Source organism: Manacus candei, unplaced genomic scaffold, assembly GCF_025592945.1.
Source record: "Manacus candei isolate 608988 ecotype Guabito, Panama unplaced genomic scaffold, ASM2559294v1 h1tg000060l, whole genome shotgun sequence".
In the NCBI taxonomy this organism is placed as follows: Eukaryota; Metazoa; Chordata; class Aves; order Passeriformes; family Pipridae; genus Manacus; species Manacus candei.
The window spans coordinates 4,478,951-4,494,352 of NW_026138108.1; the positions used below are offsets into that span (position 1 = coordinate 4,478,951).

A 15,402-nucleotide genomic window follows, 5' to 3' on the forward strand; every position below is an offset into this window, starting at 1 on the left:
TTCTGGTAAACATGGGAAGGAGAAGAAAAATCCCTTTTGAAAGAGTTTTCTTTCCTCCTGACTTGGAGTTAGATGCTTTTTTCCCTCCATTCCTGCTTCCTCAGCCGGCCACGAGATGGTGCTGGGAAGGCAGTGGTCCAGAGCGACCTCTCCTCCATCGTCCATCCACCGTTCAGCCCTTGGCCTAGCATCCTCTCTTCCTTCCCCACATCTAGCATTTCATTGTCTACCTGCTGAGCACTGCCAAATCGCTTCTCAAAGGCAATCCAGGGAGACCTGGATCCAGGGGAGCGTGAGCAGGGTGGAGGTTGCATTCTTAGCAAGTTTTCCCTGGCTTCTGGCAGAGTCAGGTGGGGCTGGAGGTAGCTGGAGAAATGCAGGGGAGGGTGTGGGAGGATTGTTCATGGCTCTGTCACTCCACATTTCCTCTTAGGAAATTGCTCCATCCTTCATCTCTACTTGGCACCTCCCCATATGTCTGAAACACCACAAGCTCAAGCTTGTTCTCACTGAGAGAAAAGAGTATGTCAGGGACACATACAAACTCCACAATATGGTGCTGGTGTCCAACAGGTGCTTTTATTCCCCATCAAACCCAGAGCTTCCAGAAAAGGCTGTGAGGAGACTCTTTGCTATGGTACCAGTTTTCAGATGAGGAATAAGCCCTGGGCTAACAGCACTCAAGGCGCCCGATTATCCTCTGGTTAATGGTGTGCTGCATCTCTGAGCTGGGTGCCTTTCCTCTGCAGAGCCCTCCAGCCCTGTCAGGAGGGCCTTGGCACCATTTGCATATGAAAGACATGTCAGATTTTATTATATTTTGCTCTGCACATCCTTATCCACTTCCCCCTCTATGCAGCACAGACTCACACCCAAGTGCTGCTTTCTGCTCCCCACCCCTCAGCATATCAGATGTGGTGTGTTTGTCCTGTGCCAGCCCAACTCAGCCTTGCCTGGTCTTCTGGGCAACATGCTGAGAAAACAGCTGAAATGCAGAAGTTGTGGCTTCTTTTATAAATTCCTGTTGTTGCTGTTTCAGCACATGACAGGTATAGAAAAGAAACCTGTAGTCGTGTCTGTCCTCCAGCTGTGATAAACACACCCTTCAGCATCTCCCGCACTGGGTCTTTTCAGCTCCAAGAAATTACACAGCCTTCATGTTTTCACCTGCCTGCCTGTCCTTCTCACTAGGGTGTCGGGGCATGTGCCATGGACCGCTCAGAAAGACATCCCACAGCTCCTTAGCACCCAGAGACACTGGGGCCATGAGCTTGAGCGCAAAGTAAAACACGTGTCTGAGTGAAAAGGAAATTAAAGAAAAGGCTAAAAGTCCCAAGAAAGCAAGTTTGAAGTTATATTTTATATGCATATTTTTGAGTTCATCACCCTTGTTATCTTTTCCTGACGCACTTTGTAGGTTTTAGCTTCCTGAGGCTGGTAAAGCTTGATTGAGCAGGGAGACTCTTCTTTGAGTGCCACTGGTTTGGAGACCAACTGTGTGTCAAGCTCCTGGCTGGAGCAGCTCCCTGGCAGGGCTGCAGGTCCTTAGTGGACTGTGGCATTGCATGGGGAAGGGCAATGGAAAGGGGAATGGGCACCTGATGACCTGCTTCTCACTTGTTTCTTCCACTTGCAGAAAAAGAGGAGGGCAGCCACTGCCCGTCGGCAGCACCTGAAGGTATGTGGCACTGCTGTGGCTGTGCAATGTATGTCCCGACCACCCCATCTCCCATCCCAAGCCACTCAGCTCTCAGCACTCCCTCTCCTAGAAGAAGCCATAATGCACAATGTGGGGACCTCCCACCCCACTCTTTACTGTGTCCCCACCACTCTCTCTTGCTTCGAGATGGTGGTATTGACAGGAACACCCCAAGCTGCCTCTCCATCAGGGCTCCCACTCCCTTGTTGAGCCCCCTTCCCTCTTTCCTTGACTCCACCCTGCACTGACCATTCTCCTGCTGCCTTCCAGAGTGCTATGCTCCAGCTTGCTGTCACTGAAATAGAGAAAGAAGCAGCTGCTAAAGAAGTGGAAAAGCAAAACTATCTGGCAGAGCATTGCCCTCCCCTGTCACTCCCAGGATCCCTGCAGGAACTTCAGGTAAATACTCCTTTAACCCTTTCACAGTGCTGGAGCAGAAAAGATTTGACTCCATCAGTCAGCCTGGTGGATCTAGACTGACCTTCCCATCTTGACACTCTTCTCACCTGTGGTGCCCTGAAGCTGGATGGATGTGGAACTGGCTTGAGAGGCAGGTGGGGTCTCTCTGCAAAAATGTGTTTCTGATGATGTATTGAGGTAGCATTTGTGTGAAGACAGTAGCATGGAGATTAGGACAAGCCACCCTTTGCCAGCTGGTCTCGACCCCACCTAGTCTTCTGGATTGAGATCTTTCAGAGCCAGAGCTATCAGGAGGGAGGAATCATGTGTGTGGGTCCAGAAGTCAATACCCCTCCCTGCTTTCCCCCCAGGAGCTGTGCAAAAAGCTTCATGCCAAGATAGACTCAGTGGATGAGGAGAGGTATGACACAGAAGTGAAGCTACAGAAGACTAACAAGGAGGTGAGTTTCCCCTGGAGCCATCCTTCAGGGAGTCTCTAGCCCATTCTTCATGCCTCCCAGCGCTGCTTGGGTCCATCTCATGAAACCCATGCCCTGCTATATCTCTGCCCCTCTCATTTCATCCCCCCTCAGCTGGAAGACTTGAATCAGAAACTCTTTGACCTGCGTGGCAAGTTCAAGAGGCCGCCCCTGCGCAGAGTGCGCATGTCGGCTGATGCGATGCTGCGGGCTCTGCTGGGCTCCAAGCACAAGGTCTGCATGGACCTCCGAGCCAACCTGAAGCAAGTGAAGAAGGAGGACACCGAGAAGGTACTCCTTCCCTCTCCCCTATGCCCGTAGCAGGAGTTGGCCCCCATTCTTCAGGGCTCACACCTCCCTGTGTGATAGACAGGGATGAGAGTGAGTGTTTCTCCATAATGTTCTTCCTGCTCAGTATTTCCTCCTCTGGCACCCGTGATGTTGAAACAGGAGGGTGTAGTCCAAAAAGATGTATAGCATGGGTGGAACTGGGTTCCTCTAGCTGATATGGGGGTTTCCATGGGTGGACAGGTGAGGGGCCCTGCTCAGGTGGGCTCTTACACTGGGGGGGCACCACTCACACCAACCTGACCATCCCTCCCTCAGGAGAAGGATCTTCGTGATGTCGGTGACTGGAGAAAGAACATTGAGGAGAAGTCCGGCATGGAGGGCAGAAAGAAGATGTTCGAGGCTGGCGAGAACTAAGCACCTGCCTCTCCACACCTGTCCTCCTCTCCCTGCTGTCCCTGCTGCCCGCCGGGCTCAGGGGCACTGACCGGGTGCCATTTCTCTCTAGTTTTGTGAAGAGCTGCGTCGTGGCAGCAGTGATGTAAATAAAGCTTTGGTGGGAGAGGTGGGTGTTGCCTGCCTGGGTGGCCAGACCCTGACTCATGACATGGTGCCAGCAGGGTCTGCCCCTCCAGTGGGGTTCCTGGTAGAGTTGGGGAGGCTTTGACAGGGACTGTGCTGTGGGGAGGGGAACCTCTCTGCTGTTGGTCCCCCTCCAAAGCTGGGAATGCTCATGGCCTTCCCCAGTGGCGAAGAGACAAAAAGATAATGGTCCAAGCCTCAGGAGGTGTTGCAGAACCTCAACCCATGATGGCATCAACAGGAAGCTGTGGGGAAGAAGCAAAGCCCAGAAGGGAGGAGAGGGGTGACAGCTGCAGGGCAGAAGCAAATCCTTCAGCTCCAGTGGGCTTTGAGAGAGGCAAATTTAAGACAACCTTGACAGCACCTGTGGCAGCACCCCAGGACTGGTGCAGTGTAGAGCGCTGTGGTTTAGAGATGATGGCTATCACCAGAGTGGCATGGGCAGCTGGGGGAGCAGTGCCTCTCCTGCCACAGTGGGGATGTCCATGCCCCCTGCTTTCCTTTTGGGTTAGCCCAGAACTTCCAAATTCCTAGCTGCCAACAAGTAAAACCTTAAGTCAGTCTCAATGGTTTTTTAAAAAAAAGCACAAACAAAAGAAACCCCCAAATTCACCTTCCCTCTGCCCTCTCCCATCCCCCCAAACCCTCAGACCATGAAGTTTCCGGCACAGCTCACTTCTGCTGAGCACAGGAAAAGCGAAACGGCGGCAGCACCCTTGTGCTGGAGCTGTCCGTGCGGCCGCCGCGCCAGCCAGGAGGGAAGATGTCAGACTCGGAGGGGTGCCAGGAGGGTGCAGAAGGTGTGAGCCAAGTGGCAGATGAATCCCCTGGGGAGAGCGAGAGGTGAGGCTTGGGGACACCACACCTGCCTTCCAGTCCCGGGATACTGGGAGGCTGGGAAACGGGGGAGGGCAACGGTGGGCAAGGAGGATGCGCGACCAAAACAGTGATGACCCACAAGGCTGGAATGGGTCAGATGTTCCATCAGGCTTTTGAAAAGCTTCTCCAGGTAGGGAGAGACTTAGATTTTTCTAAAGCTCTCATCCCCTTTGAACTTCAAAGTCCCTGGGAGGGGGTTGATCAAGTGGGGAAAGACAGCTTCAGAAGCAGGCAAGCTCAGTGAGCATCTGGTGACCTGGATCTGCTCCACAGCCAAAATCAGACCCATCTCTAAGACCAATGGGTGGAGATCAGCTGCATCCTCTGCTTGCTGGGCACATCTGATTTCTTGCTGTGTGCCCTATGTCTCTAGCCAAATTAACCTGGCAGTATTTCAGGCTAGCTGCTGTAAGGTTATACATCTCCCTATGCCTCTGCTCTGCTTTATAGCTTTATCAGCAGAGACTGTAAAATTTGGGATCTGTTTGCTCCAACGCAGGCAGCTTTCCATGGGCGTTAAAAGAAGACAGATCAGCGGCAGAGACCACATCTGTCTGTGGTGGAGGCAGACAGAGATAAACTCAACCAAGGTGCATCACCCAGAAGTACTCAGACTTGGACTGGATTCAGGCTGAGCATCCAGTGAGCTTAGGGGGTTGCCTGATTTTTTCACCTCCAGCTTCAAAGCTTGCATTAGCATTTCTCCCCAAGGCTTCTGAGAGCCAGCACAGTTAATGTTGACAGGGGAAAAAAACTCTTGAGTGACAATGAGAGGAGAAAGGTGTGTCATCTCCTGTCATTAGTGGTTGCACTAAGTGTTTAGGCTGACACTTGACAGCAATTAGCCTTGGCTGAAGATTTGACTGGAAACTTCAAAAGGTGCTGGAAGACTCTGTGCATGACTTTCTGCTGAAACAAAGGAAAGCCTTGGTTTCTGGGGGAGCACAGGGGTTTCCTCAGCACTGGAATCTACACAATTCCCAGCATTGCTCCAGCGTGGCTTTGCCTCTCTTGCAGGCTCAGCTCACCTTGCAGTAGCAAGGAGCAGGTGCCGTGCGTGGCCCAAGGCAATCAAACTTTCCTGCTCCCCTCTTGCTGCAGTTGCTACAGGTGCTGGTATGTTGATGGAAGCAGGGCCACCGCTGGGGTCTGCTGGTGGAGCAGGGTCAGCTTGTTCCCTTTTCTGTTTCCTGCTGGAGTTCCTACTAAATAAGAGGCTGTCTGGAGGAGTCTGTTCTGTAGCACTCAGACCCTTACAGCCTTTAGAAACATGTTTAAAAAGAGTATATGTGATCAGTGACAGCAGCGTGGTGCATCCCTTCCTCTCTAGCTGTGTGTGTTTTAGAATCTTAATGAAATTTCTTAATGAAACTTGATGACAAATGTAGTGAGCAAAAATAAGTTCCTCTTTGTTTTAAAAATCAGGAAAATTACATTTCCTCCCAATTTGTGTAATAGTTTCATGTGCAGCTCTAAATTTCTCCTGTTTTTACTTGTGCTATTTAAACACTTCCTAGGTGATTACCAGTCCCCAAATGGAGGAAGGAAGTGTTTACTTGCTGTTTGGTGCTACATTTTCTCACCCTGTGGCTAACTCAGCTCTCTCTGATCTCCTCTCCTTGATGAAAAAGCTTTTTTCAAGCTGACCTGTGTATGGATGGAGTCAGGACAATGCTTCTAAGACAGCCTAAAGCATGATGGAGGTGTGAGCAGTGAGTCTTGCGATAGAGCTGCCAGGAAAGTAAATCCCAAGGCTCCTGGGTGTAAATGCACAGTGGGAGGTGTTGGCAGAAAAGTATAGGTGCTTGTCTATTTAACTGTCCAGTGTATATAGAAGAGGAGCTTGCATTAGAAAATGTCCTAGAAATCTTAATTTGAACATAGCCCACTTTGTTTCCCCATACAAATTGGGACATGCTGGCTAAGTCCTGCTGATGCCAGTGCAACACTACTTAAACCAGACTGGTGTTACATTCTCTTCCATGAACTGGAATTGCTGTATTAGGAAACTGCTGCTGTGTGAGCCTTCCCAAGTAAGCGAGAAGCTGGAGGGAGCTCTGGGGAGGTGGCTGCTTGGGTTGTCCTGCCTTGACAGTGGGAGGCTGGGAGCCCAGCATGCAATGGATCTGTTACTCAGAGCTCTCTCCATAAAACTCTGGAGGCTTCAGGTAGCCTCTGACCTTGGTTCCTACACCCATAGCAGTGCACATCCCCACAGCTTGGGCTGTGCTCTGCAGGATATCTGCACCTGAGAGGCAGCATGGCTCATGTGGCAGGTTTCTCTTTCCTGTGGGGTCTGAGATGAGACTGGCTTTTCCCAAATTTCCCATCTCCTTCCTTCTGGGGTTTCCCACCCCACGAGCTGTAGGGAGCCCTTGGCGGCCCATGTATGGTCACTGCCTGGGGAGAGGCTCTGCTGTGCCAGCAAGCCCCAGACGTTTCCTTGCCCTGTCTGTCCCCAGCTGTCTTGAATTCTCCAGATCCTTAGAGGACTCTCAAGGGTCTTTGCTAAAATGACTGCTGTTGCTAAGTATATCCATGGTTGGAAGGAGGTTGTCTGGGAAAACTGATACTTGGAGAGTCTTTGGACCCCTCAGTGCACTAGATTCCTTGGGGGTGGGATGGAGGGATGGCTGATCCCTGCTCAGGAGTAACTGGTCACAGTTTGACCCAGCTGGGCTCATTAAAGTGGAAAAATAGTAGGGAAATAAACAGGGGAGGACCAGATGGATTATTTAATGAGACTGGGTTATACTTATGGTTTCCAAATTGGATATAGGTGGTCTGGCAGCGGCATTAGGGGTAAAGAACTGTCTCTAATTATAGGAGGTATCAGGTGCCTTCACTGCCCTTTTCTCCTTGGGGGTAAAAAAATAAATTAAGCCTGGCATGCCTTGCCTTGCCTTGCCTCTGAGCTTATTTTGCTATGTAAAGCTATGGGTTTGGAGGAGTGTGTGTTAAAGCAAGGGATTGCCCAGGAGCCTTCATTTGAATTTTACTTTCTTTTTTTTTTTTTTTTTAACTCAGAAGACTCTCTGCTGGCTTGAAGGCTGGCTGTTTTAAAACTCTTGGTGTGAAGTCTGGCTCTGAAGCTTGTGGGAATCCCTTGCCCTGGATTTTGTAGGGTGAACTTACTTCAGAGGGTTTAGAGTTTTTCCCAAAATCTGAAAACTGTTCTGCTTGCAGTAACTGGAGGGGCTGGTGGTGTGGCAGGAAGTGCTTAACCTTGGCATGCCCTGGGGATCCTGGGCCCCTCTGCTCTGACCCTCACTGACCTTGCTAATCCAGCCCGGCTGATGCTCTGCCTGCATCCCCTCTTTGCATCCATCACCCCTGTGACCCATGTGACCCCCCAGCTGTGGGTTTGCACAGTGGCTGAGCTGGCTCCTTTCTGCATTGGTGCTCTCCCCAGAGCTGGGCTTGCTCCTAACTAGGCACTCACCCAGCCTGGCTGCTGCCTCTGCCGGGATACTGACTGGCATCTGGAGAGACCACCTGGCCAGGAGGTGCTCCAAGACCTCACTGGTGCCGTGTTTTTGTAGGAACAGCTTTTTCTTTGAAGGGGGTGGGAGTTCTGACCCAAATAAAGTTGTTGCCCAGGCTCCAGAAGGCGTTGGTGTGACCACCTGGCTCCTGGGACTGTAATCTGACTCTGACTGACTGCAGACCAGCAGTGGCCCTCAGGGGCTCAGAGGAAAGGCCGCAAGGATTTGATGCCCTCCCCTCGTCCTCTCCATGCAGCCCTCCTGCTACAGTCCAGCTATGCAAACCTGCCTGGGAGGGATGGTGCTCACCCCAGCTTGCACAGCAGCTTTGACCTCCTGTAGCCACAGTTTCTGTTCCCTTAATATGTCCAACAAACTCCTAATCAGGCTGAGCCTTTGGGCTGACTGACGAGGTGCTTTGGCATCCTTTGAAGCCAAATGCACAGGGAATGGATTCTCATAGGGTTGTTCTGTTCTGAAGTCCTTCATAAGGACAAACCTTGAGGATGTACATCAATGCAAGGAAGACACGGGTCTATATTTTTATGATAGGGACTCAGGGGCCTCTTTGCCCAGGTTTTGTTCTGGATCATGGTCATCTGGTATATGAGTAAAAAAATATGTCCTAGGAGGTGCTGCACATTCTGGGAAGGCAGCTGTCCTGCATGGCATGACTTTGGTATGATCAGTACTAGAGGAGCATCTCCAGTGCCCAACCAAGGTCAGAGTGTCACCATGATGAGTGCTTTGTGGCTGTCCTGATGGCCTACTGCCTCAGGGAAAAGAGGACAGGTTAACTCTACTGCAAGGCTGGACAGTTGAGATGTTTAGGAAGGGATGCCCTAACTGTAGAACTTGCCCACTATATATTTACTACCCTAGAGAGTTTCCTATTGGACCTGTATGACATCTGCCAGGCCTTGGCAGCTGTCTTAGGTAACCCAAGGCATCATCAGTGGTGCTTGACACCCATGTTTAGGCACCTGAATTGCTCCCTAATTTCCCAGTATCATCTAGGAAGCAAAGGCCATAGCCCTGCTCTTCTGAGGTTTGGCCAGGTATCTTGCAGTCCTCAGACTGTCTGCATGTTCCACAGAGGCTCAGTCACGAGTGGGTTAACCAGCCCTGCTTGGAGCCCATGTATGTTTTCCTTGCCAGTGTATCCATCCTAACACGCACCAGATGTGTGAGGCAGCCGTTGGACTGTCTTAATCCCAGGTTTCAGCACTCAGAGTTGTCTTTCTCACGGGCAGGTCTGCAGTGGCTTCCACTCCTGCAGCCCACATCATCTGCAGGAGAACTTGCAGCAAGGCAGGGCAAAATATTTTCTGTTATTTTCTTCTTTAAACAAGTCCCTCCTGGGATGGGCTGCTGCAGCAGAGCTGATGCTGACAGCTCCATCTTCAGTCATATGAGGGGAGTGTCAAATGCAGGAACTACTTGAGTTCACCCTGTCTCAGAGGAGCAATGCATCCACCACAGCCTGGTGCATCTGGTAACTGTCCAAGGGATACCCAAGTAAAGAAGAAGAAGCATGAGGAAACCCAGCTGGCTTTATTAATGAATGGATATGGCAGTCACTGGGCTTCTGTTAGCTTGATTGGTGACTTGCACCCAATGATCTGAAAACTTGGGGCCATCTGGGGGCAACTGATTGGAGATGTACAAGATTTGGTTTAGTTGAATCTCAGTTTATTTGGATTTCTCTTGCTATTGCACAGATGTGTAGACCCAAATGTTTTTGCCAGTGTACATCAGCACCATCGCTCTTCCTGCCATAAAGCAGTGCCAGTTTGCATCAGCTGGAGGTCTTCGGTTCTTTCCCTTACACATTCATTTTGAAAACAGATTGCTAGGGATTAATTCTGCATTACCAAGGAGCCTCTCCCCCAGGAAGGCTCTAGGTATCTGTTGCTTGCTGCAGCTGAGCAGACAGTATGTGTAACGCCTTTTATCAAGTCCTTGCCAGATAGTTTGGAAAATATGATCTCTTCTACTGTGCTTGTGCATGCTTGTGCTTTTCTGCTGCAGAAGCATTTTCCTTTCCAGTGCAAGCTTGCTTTGGAGCTATTAGCATTGACAAACCCTGAACTATTGACAGACCCCAAGCAATCACTGCTGCCAGCTATTTGGGAGGGGCAAAGTTCTCCTCCAATAAAATTGGTGACAATAATAATTTCCTCTTAAAATAAGTGCCTCCTTGCAGTTGTCACGTAGCTTCCCATAACATGAGCTGACAGCATTGTGCCCGAGCTGAGCTGTCTTGAAGGGCAGACTAATGAGATAGACTATGCTCCCCTGCTCTGGTGGGACTTCTCCTTCCTTAGGGTGGCATTTGTCTCTTCTGCTGCATCTCCATGCCAGTTACCACCTTCCTGCACACAGCCTTAGCTGCCCTGTGTGCAGAAAGGCTCATCTCAGCTTTTTGTTGGGCCCCACTTGATGGAGCCATGTGTCTTCAAGCTTTTTGGATACATGATGATACTTTTGCAGGCCTTTTCAAAACAGCTTCTGTCTTCTGCCCAGCTTAGAGAGGGAGGCATGGATGGATATTGGCAAGGTGATATTAGATGCCTTTCCCCAGCACAAGGAGGGACTTAAAGTGAGGGTGTAGCTTGGAAGCAGGAACTGTCAAACAGTGCTTGGGAGTTCCTTCTTATCCACTTAGTCTACTCTGACTCCAGCTAAAGTAACCAGCCCAGCAGTGTAAAGCAAATTGCTAAAACTGCTTGTATTGCACAACATCAGGGCCTCAAAACAGCTGTAGATGAGCTAATAAGTTTATATTGGGCAGAAGCTGTATTTTGCTTCTTGAAAGCTGTGTGGTCAGCTGAGCAGCATGGCTTGACAGGGCTGCACTTGTGCAGGGGTACTGTCCTACAAGCCTATCAACAAAATGTGGTGCTTGGCTTTGGATGATGCTTAAACACGTCACACAGATGCCACTTGGTGAAGGAAGGTGGTGCCTCTGTTATAGGTTATGCCCCTCTCAAACTCAACGTGGGAGATGTCTGAAGGTGTCTTCAGCTGCCCAGTTCCCATCTAATCCAGCTAGTCAAATCAAAGACCGCTCCATTTATTTTGAATAGACATTCAAAATTCAAATTCATTCAGCAGTTTTCCAAACCTTGGTGAGCAGAGACCAGTGACAAGGCAATGTGATGCTATAAGAAGGCCTTTTTTAGGCATTTCCTACAGTGTCTGCTGGGGAAAGACAACCACTTGGCAGCAGTTGCCTATAGCTTATCCATCCTGGCTGGAGTCCTTTGTCCTGCTTCTTGGCCCTGCAGTGGAGAAGCATCCTAAAGAGATGGAGTCTGTCTCCTCAGGGCCAATAGTTCTCCTCTTGTCCTGTAATGACCCTCCTACATAGGATGGGAGTGTCTTATCTGCAGTCATTGTTTTGTCTTCCTGTCTCTTTCCCAATGGCTTTGTTGATTTAACCTAATATATAGATATGGGGCACAGTATCAGTAATGACTCTGGCTTAACATGCTGGACCAGCTGCACTCCTCCAGGGCTTGGCTGAATCACTTGGCCCTGGCTTCGGTCTGGAAACTGGGATGGTGGCTCACTGCAGTGGCTCAGGTAATATCTCACTATTTGCATAGCACTTAGCACAACAGGGGCTCAGATATCCTTTAACTATGCTGGGCTACCCAGTTAATGCTTCTCTCCTTCTCCTGTTTTTAAAATCCATCCTTTGTACTGGTTTGTATGACCCCTGGAACAAAAGCCTCTTCTCTTACAATGCTTGTAAGCTTGTATCTTCCCCTCTCACTGATAAATGAAGCAAACTCTTGGGATTTTAGGTTTATGGATATACCCATTAAGTTCCCCAGAGAGAGTCCCTTTTCCATACTGTGTAAGGCTGAGAGGTAGCAGTGGGGTAGAGGAAGAAGGATGTTCCTTCTAGATCCAGCTTCTGATTCCCTCTCATTTCTGCCTCTTTGGATGTCTTCGGAAGAAAGTCATTGTTGATCCCATGCCAAATATTTCAGACTTAGTATGACACAGTGTTTGTTGGCTCTTTTGACCCAGCCCACAATTATACATGTTCTTCATGGTGCTCCTCTGAGTGCGCAGGCCTGGCAAAAGCTCTGAGCCAAGACAGCTCCTGCCTACGGCCCCCCCTCCCTGAACACCCATGGGTCATGTGCTGGCTTGGGAATATCCTCTCCTGACTCGTGGCCAGGGCAGAGGAGGGCTTGCTAGGGAGCATCATTGGGCCTGCACTCCTTCCCCTGCACCCTGAGCTAATTGCACAGGCAAGGTGCCCTGCCCTCCTGGCAGCACACTTCTGGAGCTTGTAATGAGCTGTTCTGGTGTGAAGGAGACAACGTGCTGCTTTTGGCTGCTAGATGTGCTCTTTCCTTGGGATTATCTCTGACTGCCTGTTTTGGTCTCTGGTTGCCCAAAAGTGAGTGCTGGCAGAGTAAGCTGGACTGAGTTAAGTGAGAATTTGGAGTGAAGGTAAGGTGGGCAAACCCTATCCATCAGGTTAATGTATAAACCACACCATCTATGCACCTGATGTACCAAATGGTGTGCCCCTTTCCCTGCTTTCAAGAGCAGGGGTTCCTGAAGGGCTGGGCAAATGCTGATGTCTGCTGGGCTGGTTCAAAGTGGGGGTTGCATGTGCATGGTGAAGAGAGGCTGGTGAGATGTTAGGAGAGGGAGAGAGGTTTGTGATGGCAGAGGGAAAGATGCCTCACTTAAAAGACAAACTGGACACTCCCCCATCTACTCCATTGTCCTAGAGGGGCTGCTGGTGGAAGCACAGGGTCTCCAGCTGAGACAGGGCTCTGTGTCCTTGCTGAAGATGTGAGGCTGTTCCTGCAAGAACATCTTCTCAGGGTGAGATCCCCACTGACATGCAGGCATGGGCCTCTGGAAACCATGCTGGCAGATGAAGGCAATCGTAAGAGACTGGCCCTCACAGTGACTGTACCTGGGGCTTATGCTGACAGTGCATCCCAGCAATATTGGAAAGAATTGCTTGGGCTGCATTTCCTACAGGACTAGAGTATTTTTGTTTCTTTTTTTTTTTCTTTTCTAGACCATGTGTGAGCCTTCAACTGATTTTGCAACTAGTCCTACATAGCAGAATGATTGTGTAATTAATGGGAACTGGTGCGGCCCTATCTCTCTCTGGGACTCCTGCTCTCTTTCCCACAGTGATGGGACAGACTCATTCTCTCTCTTAGCATCTCACCTTCTCTGCTTCCCCTGCTGCTGGGAAGAGCTTTGGGAAACTCTTCAGTGCCATGCAATGTGTTCCTGGGTGCTCCAGCCATCCCAGGTCCTGCAGCGGTGTGCATTTTTGCTGCAGAGATTTATGGTGGTTCTCCTAGCTCAAACTGTGCCAAAAAATAACAGATGAATCAATTCTTTGTTTTTCTTCCTGTGTCCACTGTACTCCTACTCGCTTCCTGCTGGGACTAGGAGGTTTGTTTCTGTGAAAGGATATGAGCAGCTGTGGGACTGATGCTGACCTTACTGTTCTTGGATACATGGTGTGACTCAGACTGATGCACGTGGCCTCAGCAGTGAGAGAGAGGAGAGGGGACTGAAGGCACATCTGTACTGCAAGATGATGGTGTGGGATTTCTCCTGCACTGCTCTTTCTCTTTCACAGCCTTTGTGCCTTCAAATAATAGTTTTAAATGGTCCCTGCCCCATGGAGATGGAGACAGTGACTCTGTCCATGTGTAACTTGGTGTACAGTTCCTTCCCTTCTTGCAAGCTGTGGGTCCTGCTCTGCTCTCCATTCCCTGTTGTACTGCAGGACCCTGCTGACGCTGGAGGAAGGATGAGTTCTCTTGTTATACCTTGTATCCTTCTCAAAGATTAAAGCCAGGGAGAAGGGCAGGAAGCCTTTCCCAGAGGTCGAGTAGCCCAGACATCTTGCAAGATTTTTCTAGGTGGAGTTCAGTACCGGGAATGTCTCTCCCTGGGAGCAACACAGAGCTCAGCCTGTTGCAATTAAGGGACCTCTTTTCTAACTGCTTCACTTCTGGTGTTTCCAAATTATCTTAACATCTTAGACCAGTAAGAGCTAATGTCATGACCTCTCTCTGGTCCTGGATTTCATCATCCAAGCATGGGTTTTGTCAGCCCTATTCATTGAAAGCCCTATCTCTGAGAGGCAGTCAGGCCTGGAATTGGGGTGGAAGTCTGCCGAGTGCTTGCAAGACAAAGAGCTCATGCTGGCATCCTCAAGGAGACAAACCAAGGTGTGGAGCCAAGGCTCTCTTGCTGGGGGAATCAACAGCTTTTCCCTCTGCCCATTTAAATGGAGGATTTCGCCTCTGGTAGGTAGCGGTGTACCCTTGCCTCTTTCCCTCTCCACACCTAGCAGGCTCCTGCCTTCTCCTGGTGACAGTGGCTGCATTCCTCCTTGCCCCTCCTCACCTCCCTGGGGATCACCTGGCATCTCTGCCTGAAGTAAGTGCCTGCTGTGATTTCATTCAGCCCCTCATTGTTGCTAGCCCATGGCTGGTAGCTATGTCTCTGCCTGCCAGGGCTCCTTCAAGTTGCATCCTTGTCTGGCTTGGACCATGGGAGTCACTGGCAGGTTTGGGCTGATTCTCTCCAAAAAGAAAACCCTGTAGGTGCACACTTCATTTCAGCTCTGGCCAATTGTGGTGAAGTCAATAGGAATGTTCACATGCTTAAACCTAATTACTTCTGCAAGCACTTGCACGGCTGGGACAAGCTCTTTTTTGGCAACAGAGAGCTTTTGTGGTGTATCTCTTGCATCTTCTCACCAAATTTAGAAAGAAAAATATGTAGTGTGATATTGTCTGAGCAGCCCACAGAGTAAGGGCAGCATCAATGTCCGTGCTTTGTTGTTTTTGTTGTTCATAATCACTTAGGTGATGCTTAGTAAATACCTGCACAAAAAAAATAAGCTGTTTTAAAATGAAAAGACAGTGGAAAGACACTTCCTTATTTTATTTGAGACTTCTGGGTGTATTTCATGGGCAACTTCCCCATTTCAGCTTATCAGGTGTCAAAAAACACTTCTGAAGAAGTGATTGAAAGGAAATGTGTAAATGAGATGAGAGGGACTGAAAGAAGAAAGAAGGTAAGGGTCTAAGCAGGGTGATTCCACAATAACTGCTTCTATATTGGAGACATCCAGACGAATATTCCCGCGTACCTTGGGGAACATGGGCAGGCCATGCCAGGAGCACCATAATGTGCAACTATAAGGCAGGGCTGGAACTTGCTAGGTACAAGTCCAGGCACCTGTTGGTTTGGCATGGCAAAAGATGTTTTCCCCTCAGAAAAAGCACATGTGGATGCAGGGTAAGGAAGAAGACTTCCCCCCCCAATCCCTGCCCCGATAGCACTCCCATGATGAACATGAATCTGAATGCATGGCAGATGGGCATTTTGTTTTAGCAGGTGGCAATGTTAGTCTTTCATCAAACACTCACACACTTCTTTAATCTCCTGAAATATCAGTGTTTCATGGAGGCAAGCCAGATTTTTTTTTCCCTTGCCCTATTTGATGGCTGGGAAAACAGGCATGGGAGAGTTGGTCACCTGGGCAGGTGAAGGGGAAGTCTAAGAGCAGAAGCAG

The 15,402-nt window shown here is 49.7% G+C and overlaps 2 protein-coding genes across 2 annotated transcripts in view; both read left to right on the forward strand.

The window, feature by feature from the left end:
• The first annotated feature begins 553 nt into the window (after positions 1-553).
• On the forward strand, positions 554-3,429 carry TNNI2 (troponin I2, fast skeletal type). Its single transcript, XM_051804405.1, has 6 exons — positions 554-637; positions 1,550-1,678; positions 1,970-2,098; positions 2,470-2,559; positions 2,692-2,868; positions 3,184-3,429. The coding sequence occupies exons 1-6, from the start codon at positions 554-556 to the stop codon at positions 3,280-3,282; spliced, it is 708 nt and encodes a 235-aa protein (XP_051660365.1). The 3' UTR covers positions 3,283-3,429.
• Positions 3,430-3,524: 95 nt separating this feature from the next.
• The window catches only part of LSP1 (lymphocyte specific protein 1), a 39,808-nt gene continuing 27,930 nt past the window's right edge, over positions 3,525-15,402 (forward strand). Inside the window, exon 1 of the mRNA XM_051804080.1 lies at positions 3,525-4,290. Coding sequence (XP_051660040.1) covers positions 4,211-4,290 — 80 coding nt within the window. The 5' untranslated portion in view covers positions 3,525-4,210. The remainder of the gene's footprint in view (positions 4,291-15,402) is intronic.

Bases quoted from the DNA above. Each gene is read 5' to 3' on its own strand.
- TNNI2 (XM_051804405.1), top strand. From the start codon at position 554: ATGGTGCTGGTGTCCAACAGGTGCTTTTATTCCCCATCAAACCCAGAG. The intron at 1,679-1,969 runs GTATGTGGCACT...GCTGCCTTCCAG, and splicing joins CCCGTCGGCAGCACCTGAAG to AGTGCTATGCTCCAGCTTGC. The intron at 2,869-3,183 runs GTACTCCTTCCC...TCCCTCCCTCAG, and splicing joins AGAAGGAGGACACCGAGAAG to GAGAAGGATCTTCGTGATGT.